Genomic DNA, 14,205 nt, shown 5'->3' with positions numbered 1-14,205 from the left:
CCCATTACCTGTGCTGGTGCCAACGCGAGGGCCCTGGAGAGTGACCGCCGTCCCAGCTCGCCTTCCCTCGTCCCTCCCCAGGCCTGCCTGCCAATGGCCAGGGGCTGGGATTTCCGGAAGGAAAACAAACAAGCCAGTGTGAATTTTCCAGCAGGGCCTAAGGGTGGAGATCCCCGACCGGGACAGCACGGGTTGGGGCTGGGCAGAAACGTGGGACTTGACCGCAGAGGGCATATTCTGGTGACCCCAGGCCCCCCAGCAGAGGAGCCGGAAGGTGGACGACCCCGCGTGCAGGCGGCCGGTGTGCACAATGGCCAGCTCGTCTGCTCTGCTTCCTCCCTCCCTTTTTTCCTCTTCCCGCTTTCGAATTCTGGGCCTTGGGCCCAGAGCCTTTCCGCCGAGCTACACCCCCAGCCCTACTTTGTATTTGGGGGACAGGGTCGTCCGGGCTGGGCCCAAACTTGCCACCCTCCTGTCCACCCTCCCCCCGCCTGTGCGTGTCCTCCTTGGAGCAGGACACAGTGCCCGGGACACCGCGCAGGATGCGTTTCTGCCCCCAGAGGGCGAGAAGTCCACACCGCCTGCCCGGGGAAGCAGGGCGGTCACAGGGGGATTGGCGCCTCGGCCCGCTCTCCTCGCTGATGCCCGGCTCTGTGCATGCGCAGTCACAACCTGCATTTTCCACTCTGCCCATGGGGCTGCAGGGGTTATGAGTCGCTTCCATTTTCTTTCAGAAAAATGGTATTTATTAGCACCAGGAAATAAACTGGTGCTGTTGTTCCGGGCCTGCAGCACCTTTAGGAGCGCCCCATCCACATTCCCCATGGCTGCTGCCTCAACTGCCAGGAAAGAAGAGATGGCCTTCGGTCAGGGGACACTTCTGTCCACAGCCACAGGTCCCGGCCAGTACAATAGGGGCCAGGAAATATTCCAGTGCCACTTGCAAGGGAGTAAACCCAAATTTGGTCTTTTTTTTTTTTCTTGAGACAAGGTCTCAGTATGTCATTCAGCCTAATCTCGAACTCACTATGGAGCCTAGGGTGGGCTGGAATTCTTGGCAATCCTCCTGCCTCAGCCTCCCGAGTGCTGGTACTACAGTTGTGCCACCTCTCCTGGCACTATACTCATCTTAACCCCAGGAAAGGCAACAGCAAAAAGAGAAAAGAGGGCCAGGAATGTAGCTCAGTTCAATTCCAGGAGAGAGAGAGAGAGAGAGAGAGAGAGAGAGGAGAGCTCTTGGCAAAGTGGCTCCTATCAGAAGGTCCCACTGAGGACAATGCAGCCACGCTCTGAGGCTGAGGACAGCCACCCCGGGTCCCCAGTGGAAGACCAGAGTGCCAGGCAGTCACCTGGTCAGCAGCCACTGGGCAGCCCAGCGGGCTCCTCACCCTCCCCGACTCTCCTGTCCCATGAGCATCACTGATGAGACAGCTGCTGATTATGCCTTTCCTGTCCCACAGTGCATACCTCTGGTCTTGCTAGAACAAAACCTGTACCTTGATCCATAATCACAAGGACAAAACCACCCCAGACCCCACGTCTCGGGAAGAATGACTGTGGACGAACTTTGCACACAGCTTGGCCTGGTGCATTAGCAGGATTATCATCCCCACTTACTCTGTCCGCCTTGTGCAGTGAACAAACTGCACGACCATACGAAGCGGAAGCATTTTATCCTCCCCAGTGCATTTTCTTGCGGAATTCCTCACTGTGTGCAAACATGTATTTAAGTATTTGCGTTTTCATTTCTTGCCACATCCCTAGAAATGTCATGAATTTCATACATTGTAATTGGGGAAAATTATGTTAACAGTAATGGCAAAGTTTGCTTTCTCCAGAGACAGGACCGGATCTGTCGGGGACCACACCCTGGGGCAGGTCACTGTCCTCACCCTCGCTGACTGCTCTGCCACCTCGTGGCAGCTTTGCTCAGCTCCCTGAGGAAGACTGCCAAGGGATTGAGTAGCACATGGTTTCTCTGATCTGAGAAGCCCAAACGTAGATAAAGAGCACAATAAAGATAGATGATAGGAAGGAGGGGGTCAGGCCTTGCTCACATGGGAAGGGGTTCAGAGATGGCGGAGGGAGGGAGGGGATGCAAAAGAAACTGCGTGGTGGGCACAGTCCCACTCCCCACAAGGAAGGGAAGCATTACATACTGCAAACATGAGCCCACAAAAAGTAAACAAAAAATAAAAATAAATAAGTAAAAACATCCACAAACTAGGAATAGAAGGGAGTATCCTGAACCTAACAGAGATTTACAAAAACAACAACATACAAAAACTGGCTCATGTCCCACCTAATCAGGACTCCTGGTAAGATCAAGAACAAGGCCAGGACCCATTCTTATGTCTATTAAACTTTGCACTGGAAGTGCTAGCCAGGGCCACTGGTGGACTTTGTCGGCTGCCGGCCTCTGGAGCTTCTCAGGGTTAACAGCTCCGAGTGCTTTGCTCTGTCCCCTTGTTCAGGATAAAAATCCTAAGTAGATTTGCAAGACCTTTGGAGCCCACACTACCTGAGCCGGAAGTAGGTCCTCACTGCTGTAGCACAGGGGCCAGTACACAGGAGGGAACCCCCTAGACTAAGCCCAGGAAGTGCCTGGGAAAGACTACAATACTTGTGGAGCAGTTTGCAGGCCTGTTTCAGCGAGGCGAGGGCTGGAACTAGGGATTCTTCTTGAAGGCTTGCTGTGAATGCCAGGTATGCAAATAAGGGCCAGATCCCGCCCTTCCTGATCCCAGCCATCCAAGGTACCCTCTCCCCTTTCAAAATGCACCAGCAGTGTCTGAAGGGGGGCACCACGCTGCCTGCCTGGCTGCACTCATGTGGGAGTGGAGAATGGCGGTTTGATAGCCGGGGAGGACACTGAAGCAAACTGTCCTTGTCCACCGAGGTACAAGGAGGGCAAAGAGGAGCCAGGGGAAGGGGCAGACAGCTGCTGGCCAAGCTGCACCACTCTCCAGCTGGCAGGGAAAAGTGAGAGTCAGACTCCTTGGCTGTCTCAAAAAGCAGGGGAGTTTGGAGACAGAGCTGAGGTTCCTGCTGGCATGGCGAACACTCCTCAGGAAGCTCTGCAGGCTGACTTAGGACCCTGCCATGGGATGGAGAAGGTTGCTTGTCTGTGAAAGGTCCAACCTGCTCAGGGGAGGACGGAGCTGGGGCCCTGTCCTGCTGAAGTTTCAATTGCAACTTTGTTGGTTAGCTCCTGAAGCTCGACAGTGACACCGTCCAGTGCTGGAGGCTGAATGAGGTTGGAGGCTCCTCTCACCTAGAGGAGAAACTGTTGCCTTGTGCTGTTTTCCAGACTGAGCTGGGGCCTGCTGCTGGCCTGGAGGAGGTTGAGCCTCCTCCTCTCCCTGCGTGGTCCTCATGTCCTCCACAGCCGCATTAACTGTGACCAATGGCTCATGTGAGTGACGAGCTTCCCTCCGACCTGGAGATGGAGCTTTTACCTCCTGAGCACCAACAGCTGCTCCACCCTCCTCAGCAGCAAGGTCAGGCTGACCCTGGGCCTCCTGCTGGGTGAAGGTTCCCCTTCCTCCGGGCTGTGAGAACTGAGCTGTGGTTTCTTGCTGAGGAGAAAAGGACTGGACCTGGGGAGTCTCTGGGTGGAGAGTCTGGGCCTCCAGCTGGAAATGAGAAGGTGCAGTTTGTCCAGGGGCCTCTGAGGCTCATCTGGGTTCTCCTGGGACTCTGGATCAAGGCTGTTGTGCTCCGCTCTGTCCGTCCTTGTGTAGATATCATCATCCTTCGAGCTTCGCTCCTGAAGCTTGAGGTTTTACAAGTTGGTGTGGAGTTCCAAACAACACCTGAGCGAGTTGCCCATGCGGAGCCGGCTCCTCCTCCTTGTTCCGATGAGAAAGAAACTGTGCTGCGTTTGACTTCCAACTGTCCAGACGTGGAACAAGCACTTCACGTGCCTGGTGGTCTGCAGCCTGATGGGTCTGGCAGCCTGGATCTTCCTTTTGAGGCAAAGAGACGCAGCTAGAAATTGATTCTGACCCCATCTAGGATCAGAACCAGCTCTGGGAGCCTCTCTTGGCAAGGCAGCTTGGCACGCAGACCCTGATGTGGAGCAGCAAAAACATGATGGAACAACATTTGGTCACCGAGTCCCCAGGCCAGTAGGCTGCTGACCCTAGCCTGCTGGAACATTTCTGGCAGCCCCTGTGGCCAGTGCCTTAGCAAACTCAAATGCCCCACCTTTCATTTATGACATCATTTGTGACATCAGGAACCCTTCAGTAGGGTCAGGCCCAATGGGCTTGCAGGGCAAGGGGGCCCTTTTCCCAGTGACCAGGCCAAACTGTCATTCCCCAGCAGAGGGGACAGTGGCCTCCCGCAGGGCTGCATTCCCCTTGCTATGTGGGCCTCAGACTTGGCTGGTCCCAGGGTCCCAGCAGCCCATGAAGTGAGGCAAGGCAGAGCTTCCCAGGGGAGTCACAGGTGTGGAAAACCATGGTGATAAGTCCATAGTAGAATACTAACTTTTGACCTTCTAAGCTATGCACAAGAATTACTTATACAGGGGCCAGGGATTTAGCTCAGTGGTTCCGCCGCCTGCCTTGTAAGCGCAAGGTCCTGAGTTCAATACCTGGTACCAAAAAAAGAACTACTTATATATCACTAACAGCTTTTCACATCTTAAATACCATTTCTCCCCATCCCAATATAACGTCAAAAGTCCCGTCCAAGTACAGCCATATATATTTTATTTGATCCCCATAATCACTAACCTTAGCTAACTTATACATATTTGCTCATTAATTCTACTCAGGAGGATCTCTTAACACCAAGAGCACTGAGCTCGGTCGAACAAAACAGCACTCGGCCTCCAGACGACGCCTGGCTGTCTTCAGAACTGAGTGGATGACAGTTAACCTCAGTTAAATCACGTGACCTGATGAAAGTGCCCCTGGGATGGTTTCCAGACCTCCCCGTGTTAAAATCAAATCTAAGAATCTCTGCCTTTCGCCATGACGGCGCGATCCTCTCTTGGTCTCGCAAGAAAGCAGTGGATCAAAAACTCATTTTTTTATATCCCTTGACTATTGGTAAATTCCTTTGACCACCCTCGCACATGCCACGGCCGCACAGCAAGTCTGGGCCTTGGGAGGCTCCACAGTGCTGGTCCTGCTCCGGCAGGCTGACTTTTTCCTCTTCCGAGCTGAAACCAGAGATATTCTTCCTGCCCTGGGTTATGGTACTACTTCCAAGGAAAGCAACCGACCCGCAAAATGAACTCATTCCCAGGTTAGGTTCTGGAGAGGCTAAATAAACCCTCTCATTGGCCAGTTTCTTTGTCAGTCTGTCCACTTCGAATGCGATTGGTGTATTTTGAAAATCCCTCTAGTCCCGCCTCCCTTGCCTAATTGGCTCATTCGAGCAGGCCTCTTCAGCCGTTCATTGGTAGATATGAATTACCATCTACGATTGGTTCTTCTGGACTGAGAGCGAGTCGGTGATTGGCTTATCTGATTTGGGCGGGCTGCCGCTGGTTCAAAGGAGTCCAAGGGAACTCGCCTAACGGACGGACTCGCGGCTGTGGAGAAGCGGTTCCGTATCCTCGCGTCTCGCGGCCCCCGCTGGTTTAGTCGCTCTCGGGGTTCTCGACCCCCTTCCCGCCGGTCACCATGGAGGTGTCCCCACTGCAGGTACAGCTCGCGGGAGGGCCCGGGCGGCAGCGGAGGCTGAGCGCGACCTGGCAGGGTCCGGCCTTGCGCGAGGGGTGAGGCTCCGAGGCCGCGGCCAGGTCACGCTGGCCTCCGGGGGTCTCGCGGGCCTCCGGTCGCGGGCTCCGTCCCGGGGTCGCTGTGAGGCGCGGGGACAGTCGCGGGAACGGGGTCCCAACCGCTGCCCGGTAGAGCGGGGACCTCGCGGTTCTTAGGAACCACTTGCGGGGCGGAGGCAAGAAGCGGGTGTGTCCTCTCGGTGACACCAAACTGGCCAGGGAAGAGGGGACGTAAAATACCCGTTCAGAGGACACCCGGGAGCCTGCTGCAGGACGCTCAGACCGCCACGCCTGCCCAAAGCCATAAGCGCCCCCGGCTCCCGCTGGCAGACCGCAGTGGGCAACGGAGTGTCCTGCAGTTACTGTTACTTCTGATACACTTACGGGTTTAAAAATCTCCCCGCCATGGCCAGCCTCTAAATGAAAACATGGAAATGAACAAAATGAAGAAAAATGAAGATGCTAAGAAAAGACTGTCTATTGAAAGAATCTATCAAAAGAAGACGCAGTTGGAACATATATTGCTCCGCCCAGACACGTACATTGGCTCTGTGGAATTAGTGACCCAGGTAAAACCAACTAATTAAATGCAGTTTCGTAGTGGTTGAAATATGTAATTTTTCAGATTAATTTTCTGTACCTCATGTACTAAGTGTCACTGGAACTAGCCTAATTATTCATATACAGTTATATTTTTAATTAGTACTTAATCTAGAAGACTGTAGTAATTATGACAAAACAATAAATATTTCTTTGCCCTATTTCTAGCAAATGTGGGTTTATGATGAAGATATTGGCATTAACTACAGAGAAGTCACTTTTGTTCCTGGTTTGTACAAAATCTTTGATGAGATTCTAGGTGAGTAAATTTTTTCACATAAAAATCTCAGTCAAATCCTTCATAACTATCATTCCTACCAAATCCTCTGTAGTCAGAGCTCCTATCATTTTAAACACCTAGTTGGCAAAAGAGAGTACTAAAATTTCAGAAGTCGAGTTTTTTCCTAGAAACGTTCTATGAACAAAAATCACTTTTTGAAAATTGCTAGGTGTGGTTGGTGCCTGCCTGTAATCCCAGCACTATAGCCAGGCAAGGCTGAGGCAGGAGGATCACTGTGAGTTTGAGGCCAGCTGGACTACATACCTATATACTGAGTTTGATCAAGGACAATCTGAACTACAATGCTATGGGGAGGAAGTTGGGGATGTATCTCAGTAGTGGAATGCTTGGGTAGTGTGCATGAGGCCCTGGGTTCAATCCCTAACACTGGAACACACACACACACACACACACACACACACACACACACAAATTGCTGTAGGGTTTTGGATGTTGGCACATACCTGTAATCGCAGCACTCTGGAAGGCTGAGGTAGGAGGATTACAAATTCAAGTCCAGCCTGGGCTATTTAGCAATTGCCCTGTCTTAAAATAGAAAGAGTTGGAGACATAACTCTATGGGAATGTCCCCAATAGCAAGAAGAAAAAAATAAGGGCTGGGGTTTAGCTCAGTGGTTCCACCGTCTGCCTTGCAAATGCAAGGTCCCGAGTTTGATCCCTGGTACTAAAAAAAAAAAAGAAAGAAAAAATCACTATAGGGGCTGGGAGTGTGGCCCAGTGGTAGTGCCCAGGATGCACCAGGCTCTGGGTTCAAACCCTAGCACAACTTAAAAAAAATTGTGACTGCCACGCCTTTGTTATGTGGGATATTTTTTCCCCCTATATCTTACAGTTTAAAAATGTTTTTAAAATCACTTTGTTTTCTTACAAATGTGTGTTTTATTTTCTTTCAGTTAATGCTGCGGACAACAAGCAAAGGGATCCAAAAATGTCTTGTATTAGAGTCACAATTGACCCGTATGTCTCTTGCCTATTTTTTGTGATAGCTCATTGTTATTGTTAGTTCCATTTACTTTGGTTACTAGTAAAATTGGCTTTTTTATGATGAAGGTGTACAGAGGTACAGAAAGGCAAAATGCTAAAATGAATAGCCGTGGATACTCACCACCTGGATCCAAGAGTGGTCAGCATTTTTCCCTATGTGCTTCATCTGTATTTTGTCTGATTTATTTCCAGATAAACTACAGATATTATGATACTTAATTTCTACATACTTCAGCAAGCATTTCTAAATTTCTCCAAGCATTCTAGAGAATGAAGCTTTTTCTCATGATGCTATTCAAACAGCAAACCAGCAGGTGGTGGTAGAGAATAATTTAGTCTAACAGCTCAGGTTTTTAAATGATGTTACTTTGTGGGTGGTCCTAGTGCTTTCTTTCACATTATTAGTCTGGTCAGTTAGCACATAAATTATACTTGAGGCTCTTTGGGGAGCATGTTAATGATGACATACTTGAATGTACCTCAGGGCTTGCTATCATAATCTTTTTAGTCTTTTTATAGATAATATTAAGTTCTATTTGGAATAAGAACCATAGCAAAGCCAGGCATGGTGGCACACACAAGTATAATCTCAGAACTCTGAGAGGCTGAGGCAAGAGGATCAAAAGTTCCATCCCAGCCTGGGCAATTTAGCAACTTCACAAGACCCTGACTCAAAATAAAAAATAAAATGGGCTGGAGGTACATTGCTCATTGGTACCTAGAGCACCCCTGGGTTTAATCCCCTGTACCACCAAAAAAGAACCATAGTGTGAGTCCCATTATAGCTAAAAATATATCTTCTAAATGTATAATAGATATTGGGAAATGGTACGAAAATGTTCGAATGGGAAGGGGAACAAGGGGGGAGAAAAGAAAGAAGGGACAAGAAAAAAAAAGGAAAAATAGAAGGAAAAAATGAAAACAAAGCTTTTTATATAGGGAGGGAGTGGGGCCCTGCAGGGAGGGTGGTATGGGAAGGAAAAAAAGAGGCAGGTTATATCATGTACAAGTGCAAATTCCTTATGGTGAGTGTTATCATTATGTATATCTAAAATGTACCAATACATGTTTTGCTAAAAAATAATCCACCAATGGCTACATTTAGTTATAAAAAAATAAAATTAATATATATCTTAGAATTAACCTAAAATAACTAAACAATAAATATATGCAAGTATGTTTTTAGCATTTTATTACCGAGCAGAGAAGTTTATAATGGTATGTTTTTCTCATCTGTTTTACAATATCCTCTGTTGAGTGAGAAGCTAAGGGAACTAGAGATACAGATGATCCCCTTAAAAATGGTATAATAATATTGTTTCCAGTTTTTTTCCATCAGGCATAATTCATTTCCCTTTGTTTATCCTAACATTTTAAAATTTCATATTTGTTCAACATTATCAGTGTCTACACAGGTGTTGGAAAAGGTTTTCCCCACCCCACCCTCAGCTCCTATTTCAGGAGTATTAGGAACTAAGCATAGTTGGGGAGGCCGGGGATTTAGGTCAGTCGTTTCGGCGCCTGCCTTGCAAGCACAAGGTCCCAAGTTCAATCCCTGGACCTAAAAAAAAGAAATAACTAAGTATAGTGGGAAGGGTTATTTGTGCTCAATTTCAGGAGGTATATATGAACAAATCATAATGAAATTGAGACTTGCAAGTTTATATTTTTTAGAAATAATAATATGTAAGAGTTTTTAAAATGTGCATTAGTTTAACATTTGTTTTACAATAGAATTTTCAATCTTTTCTTAGAGAAAACAATTTAATTAGTATATGGAATAATGGAAAAGGAATTCCTGTTGTTGAACACAAAGTCGAGAAGATGTATGTCCCAGCTCTCATATTTGGTCAGCTCTTAACTTCTAGTAACTATGACGATGATGAAAAGAAGGTAACAGGTAGAGTATTGAGGAAAAATAAAGAGCATACTGCTGAAAAAAACATCTTTTAAATGACTATCTACAGCCAGGCGTGGTGGTGCACTCTTGTAATTCCAGAACTCAGGAGGCTGAGACAGGAGAATTGCTGCAAGTTTGTGGCCAGCCTGGGGTACATAGTGAGTTGAAATCCAACCTGAACTGGATAGTGAGGCTCTGTCTCAAAAAAAACAAAATAAAATAAAAAATAAATGACTATTTGGTATGAGGATTAAGAATATGAGAATAGGGCCGGGGATTTAGCTCAGTGGTTTTGCCGCCTGCTGCGCAAGCACAAGGGCCCAAGTTCGATCCCCGGTACCAAAAAAATAAAAATAAAAATAAAATAAATGACTATTTGGTATGAGGATTAAGAATATGAGAATAGGGCTGGGGATTTAACTCAGTGGTTCCACCGTCTGCCTCGCAAGCACAAGGTCCCAAGTTCGATTCCCAGTACCAAAAAAAAACCAAAGCAAGAATATGAGACTAGGCTGGGGGTTTAGCTCCATGGTTCCGGCACCTGCCTCACAAGTGCAAGGTCCCAAGTTAAATCCCTGGTATCAAAAAAAAAAAAAGAATATGAAAATAACCCTCTATAACTGAATTAACTTTACCATGATTAAAAAATAAAGCTGTCAATGAAATTATAATAAAATAGTGTTTTATATTTGTTTGCCCAGGTGGACGAAATGGCTATGGAGCCAAACTGTGTAATATATTCAGTACCAAATTTACTGTGGAAACAGCAAGTAAAGAATACAAGAAAATGTTCAAACAGGCAAGTAAATATGTCTCTTGTGTCTTCATTATAAATTGTAGTATAGCCATTTATAATGACATTAATGGTAGGTTTAATTTAACATAAGTCGTTAAATTGTGGAATGTTACTCTTGCCATATACTAGATTATTTTTCAGGACTGATAGTTCCAGTTCATGAAATGAGTTTTTCATGTTTTCTATTCTTTACTTCCATAGACATGGAGGGATAACATGGGGAGGGCTGGTGAGATGGAACTCAAGCCCTTTAGTGGAGAAGATTATACATGTATCACCTTCCAGCCTGATTTGTCTAAGTTTAAAATGCAAAGCCTGGACAAAGATATTGTTGCACTGATGGTTAGAAGAGCATATGATATTGCCGGGTCCACTAAAGATGTCAAAGTCTTTCTTAATGGAAATAAGTTGCCGGTGAGTATTTCCCTGGCTAAGGACATAAGGGAATTTGTGATCATTGTCAAATGCAAAACTGATTTGTTTTCTTCCCAATTTTTTCCCTATCATTTCTTAGATATGTTTCTGAAAAGAGAATGGAATACTTTTTTTTTTCTGTACCAGGGATCGAACTCAGGACCTTGTGCTTGCGAGGCAGGTGCAGTGCCAAATTCCCAGCCCTGGAATACTTTTTTTTTTTTTTTTTGGTACCGGAGATCGAACTCAGGTCCTTGCGCTTGCACAGCAGGTGGTGAAACCACTGACCTAAATCCCCAGCCCTAGAATACATTTTTTAACCGGATCATTTTAAACATGCAGAAGAAATTTCTTTCTCAAAGAAACACCTAAAAAAAAATACTCTTATGCCCTTCCTTAAATGACATTCTCTTAGCCCATTAGTGAACATTATTTCATCTGTTTTGAAAAATCCTCATGATCCATTAACTGTTTTTTTGGGGGTTTTTTTTGGTACCAGGGATCAAACTCAGGACCTTGCACTTGCCAGGCAGGTGTGGTGCCACTGGGCTAAATCCCTAGCCTTTAACTCTACATTTTATAGCTTTCTTTGTAAAATACCATACCTTAAATTCCTTTACAGGTAAAAGGATTCCGTAGTTATGTGGATATGTATTTAAAGGATAAGTTAGATGAAACTGGCAACCCACTGAAAGTAATACATGAACAAGTAAACCACAGATGGGAGGTGTGTTTAACAATGAGTGAAAAAGGGTTCCAGCAAATTAGCTTCGTCAATAGCATTGCTACTTCCAAGGTAATTTTATAAGTGTTCTTAATGCTTTTAATATATACAGAAGACAAATATTTGGCTACCTTGGCATAAAGAAGCTAAATGCTTTTTAAGTATTTGATTATTATTGTAATTGTGAGGATACTGAGGTTAATAGTTCTTCTTCCTCACTAGGGTGGCAGACATGTTGACTATGTAGCTGATCAGATTGTGACCAAACTTGTTGATGTAGTGAAGAAGAAGAACAAGGGTGGGGTTGCAGTAAAAGCACATCAGGTATGGTATTTTAGCACTTTTCTTTTCTAAAGTCAAGACAGAAGAAAGACTGTAAATAAAGCATGAAGGATTTCTAGTGACTTTATATCAACAACTCATTGCAGGTGAAAAATCACATGTGGATTTTTGTGAATGCCTTAATTGAAAACCCAACCTTTGACTCTCAGACAAAAGAAAACATGACTTTACAAGCCAAGAGCTTTGGATCAACATGCCAATTAAGTGAAAAATTCATCAAAGCTGTGAGTACTTCTAGGGAAATAAAAATAGAAGCACCTGACTTTATTTTCCATTGCCCTTTTCAGCTTTGCAGAAATAGATCTCCTCTCACACTATCCTGCACGTTTTCCCAATCTGAAAATGAAGTAAAACAATAGCTTTTTACTTCTAATCTTACCCAGAGGCTTTCTTACCGCCAATATGCCTATATTTTCTAAGTACATACAAACTGAATTAGTTACCTCCATAGCACCTATCCACAATCCCAATAAGTTAAAATATTTTCTGTCTTAGTAAAAAAAACCCAACCAGCCACTGGATTATATAAACAATAAAGGTGTGGGAGTCTTTTCTCTAGCATAAGGGTCACCTCTTGGGTGCCTCTGTAGCCTCCCACCACGACCTCTTTTCTGGATTACCGTAATAGGTTCTCAGCCTTCGCGTTGTACCAGTCCTTTCTTTGCAATGATCTTGTGCAACGTTTTTGTGTTATAAAGCACACATTTTTCTTTTTCTTTTTTTTGGTACCAGGGATTGAATTCAGGACCTCGTACTTTGCAAGGCAGTCGCGGTGCCACTGAGCTAAATCCCTGGCCCAAAGCACACATTTTTGTCTCCAGTCTCTTGAAATCTTTCAGTGACTTCCACTCAGGAAAAGTCTGAATTCCATTTCCTTAGGAAAACCTTTACTGTCTACCCATCTCCTTAGCTAAACTGGTTCCAACTTAACATTGAACCCATGTTGTTATCATTTCATCATGACTCTCACCGTACTCTCATTTTTTATCTTATTTCTGCCTTCCAAGTTATACCTTAAACTCTTTGAAGACAAGGACCTTGTCTAATTTTCAGCTACTGTTTCTCTAACAAGTGACTCAGTGCCTAGCACAGTGTAAGGAAATAATATACGTTTGTTGAATGAACCAAAAGCAACCAGCTGCCTTACTTGTGAGAAGGCAGGAAGATCCAGAAATTACTGTATCGCTCTTTAGTCAGAAATTATTGTTCCGTCTCTTTTTTAATCTTTGAATTGTTTTTATTTTCCTGGGGGCTCATTTCTAATCTGGATTTCTGACAGAATCCTTTTTCCCTAATATGAATCTTGTTTCCAGGCAATTGGCTGTGGTATTGTAGAAAGCATACTGAACTGGGTGAAATTTAAGGCGCAAGTTCAGTTAAACAAGAAGTGTTCAGCTGTAAAACATAACAGAATCAAGGGAATTCCCAAACTTGATGATGCCAATGATGCAGGTACATATTTAATAATGTTTCCAGACTTTAAATTTTGTGCTTCAGTTTTCTTCATTAGAGCATACCATGGTATTTTTCCCTTGAGATTTAATATTCAATATATTAAGTTTATTTAAAAAAATCAATTATCTCTTGTTAAATATTTAAGTCACTTTCAATTTGGGGCCATTACAAATAATGTTGAAATAATTATTTGGGGACATAAAGTAAGAATATTTATATAGAGTGATCTATTACCTAAAAGAATATTTTCAATATAATCTGATCAAGTGAGTATGTAGCAATAGTTAAGTATTGTGGTGAGAAATTAATCTAAGAAACTGATACAGCATTCTTCCCCTGTCTTCAGGGAATATAATTGTAAAACTCCCAGCAGATACCTGACACTGAATACTACCAACTCTATGATACTATGTTCTTCCTAGACATACATACCTGTGATAAAAGCACAGTGAGAGATTAATAACAGTAACTAATAAAATAGAACAATTCTAACAAGATATTGTAAGAAGAGTCATATAAGACACACTGCCTTAATACCCTTCAAAATACTCCCTCTTGCTTCAAAAATTCTTATCCCATCATTCTTGCTATTTTCCTTTTCTTTTTGGCAACAGGTGGGGCAGGGTCTTACTTTGTAGTTCTGGCTGGCCTTGAACTGACTGTATAGCCCAGGCCAGCATTATACTTTATACTCATGGCAATAGTCCTGCCTCAGCCTCTCAAGTCCTGGCAACACGGACACACGCCACCACACTGGGTTCTTGTCATTTTCTGAAGCAGTTCTGGAAGTCCTCTTTTGGGAATGTCCTTAGTTGTGGTGTCATGGCTGCCTTGATGTCCTGAATCAGTTCAAAATGGTTAGCTTTCATAGTCATGTTGACTTTGGAGAAGAGCCAGAAGTAGCATGGTGCCAGATCCAACAAATAAGGTGGATAAGAACACAGCCTCATGT

At 44.9% G+C, this 14,205-nt stretch overlaps 1 protein-coding gene and 1 long non-coding RNA gene across 12 annotated transcripts in view; one reads left to right on the top strand and one right to left on the bottom strand.

Annotated features, from left to right (window-relative positions):
- LOC110344819 (uncharacterized) overlaps positions 1–88 on the bottom strand; it is an 18,362-nt gene extending 18,274 nt beyond the window's left edge. For all 8 annotated transcript variants that reach the window (XR_015447803.1, XR_015447805.1, XR_015447807.1 and 5 more), the window contains exon 1: positions 9–88. This is a non-coding gene — a long non-coding RNA (uncharacterized LOC110344819). The remainder of the gene's footprint in view (positions 1–8) is intronic.
- Positions 89–5,480: 5,392 nt separating this feature from the next.
- The window catches only part of Top2a (DNA topoisomerase II alpha), a 29,185-nt gene continuing 20,460 nt past the window's right edge, over positions 5,481–14,205 (top strand). For all 4 annotated transcript variants that reach the window (XM_087202182.1, XM_087202181.1, XM_087202180.1 and 1 more), the window contains exons 1-11: positions 5,481–5,660; positions 6,151–6,306; positions 6,506–6,596; positions 7,532–7,595; positions 9,377–9,522; positions 10,224–10,321; positions 10,520–10,732; positions 11,355–11,528; positions 11,679–11,780; positions 11,885–12,022; positions 13,112–13,250. In XM_087202182.1, the coding sequence (XP_087058308.1) occupies positions 5,640–5,660; positions 6,151–6,306; positions 6,506–6,596; positions 7,532–7,595; positions 9,377–9,522; positions 10,224–10,321; positions 10,520–10,732; positions 11,355–11,528; positions 11,679–11,780; positions 11,885–12,022; positions 13,112–13,250 (1,342 nt within the window). In that variant the 5' untranslated portion in view covers positions 5,481–5,639. The remainder of the gene's footprint in view (positions 5,661–6,150; positions 6,307–6,505; positions 6,597–7,531; positions 7,596–9,376; positions 9,523–10,223; positions 10,322–10,519; positions 10,733–11,354; positions 11,529–11,678; positions 11,781–11,884; positions 12,023–13,111; positions 13,251–14,205) is intronic.

This window comes from Heterocephalus glaber, unplaced genomic scaffold (genome assembly GCF_053883595.1).
Source record: "Heterocephalus glaber isolate CG9 unplaced genomic scaffold, H.glaber_assembly_v1.0 deba00001773, whole genome shotgun sequence".
In the NCBI taxonomy this organism is placed as follows: domain Eukaryota; kingdom Metazoa; phylum Chordata; class Mammalia; order Rodentia; family Bathyergidae; genus Heterocephalus; species Heterocephalus glaber.
This window is presented reverse-complemented; position numbering and strand designations above follow the sequence as displayed.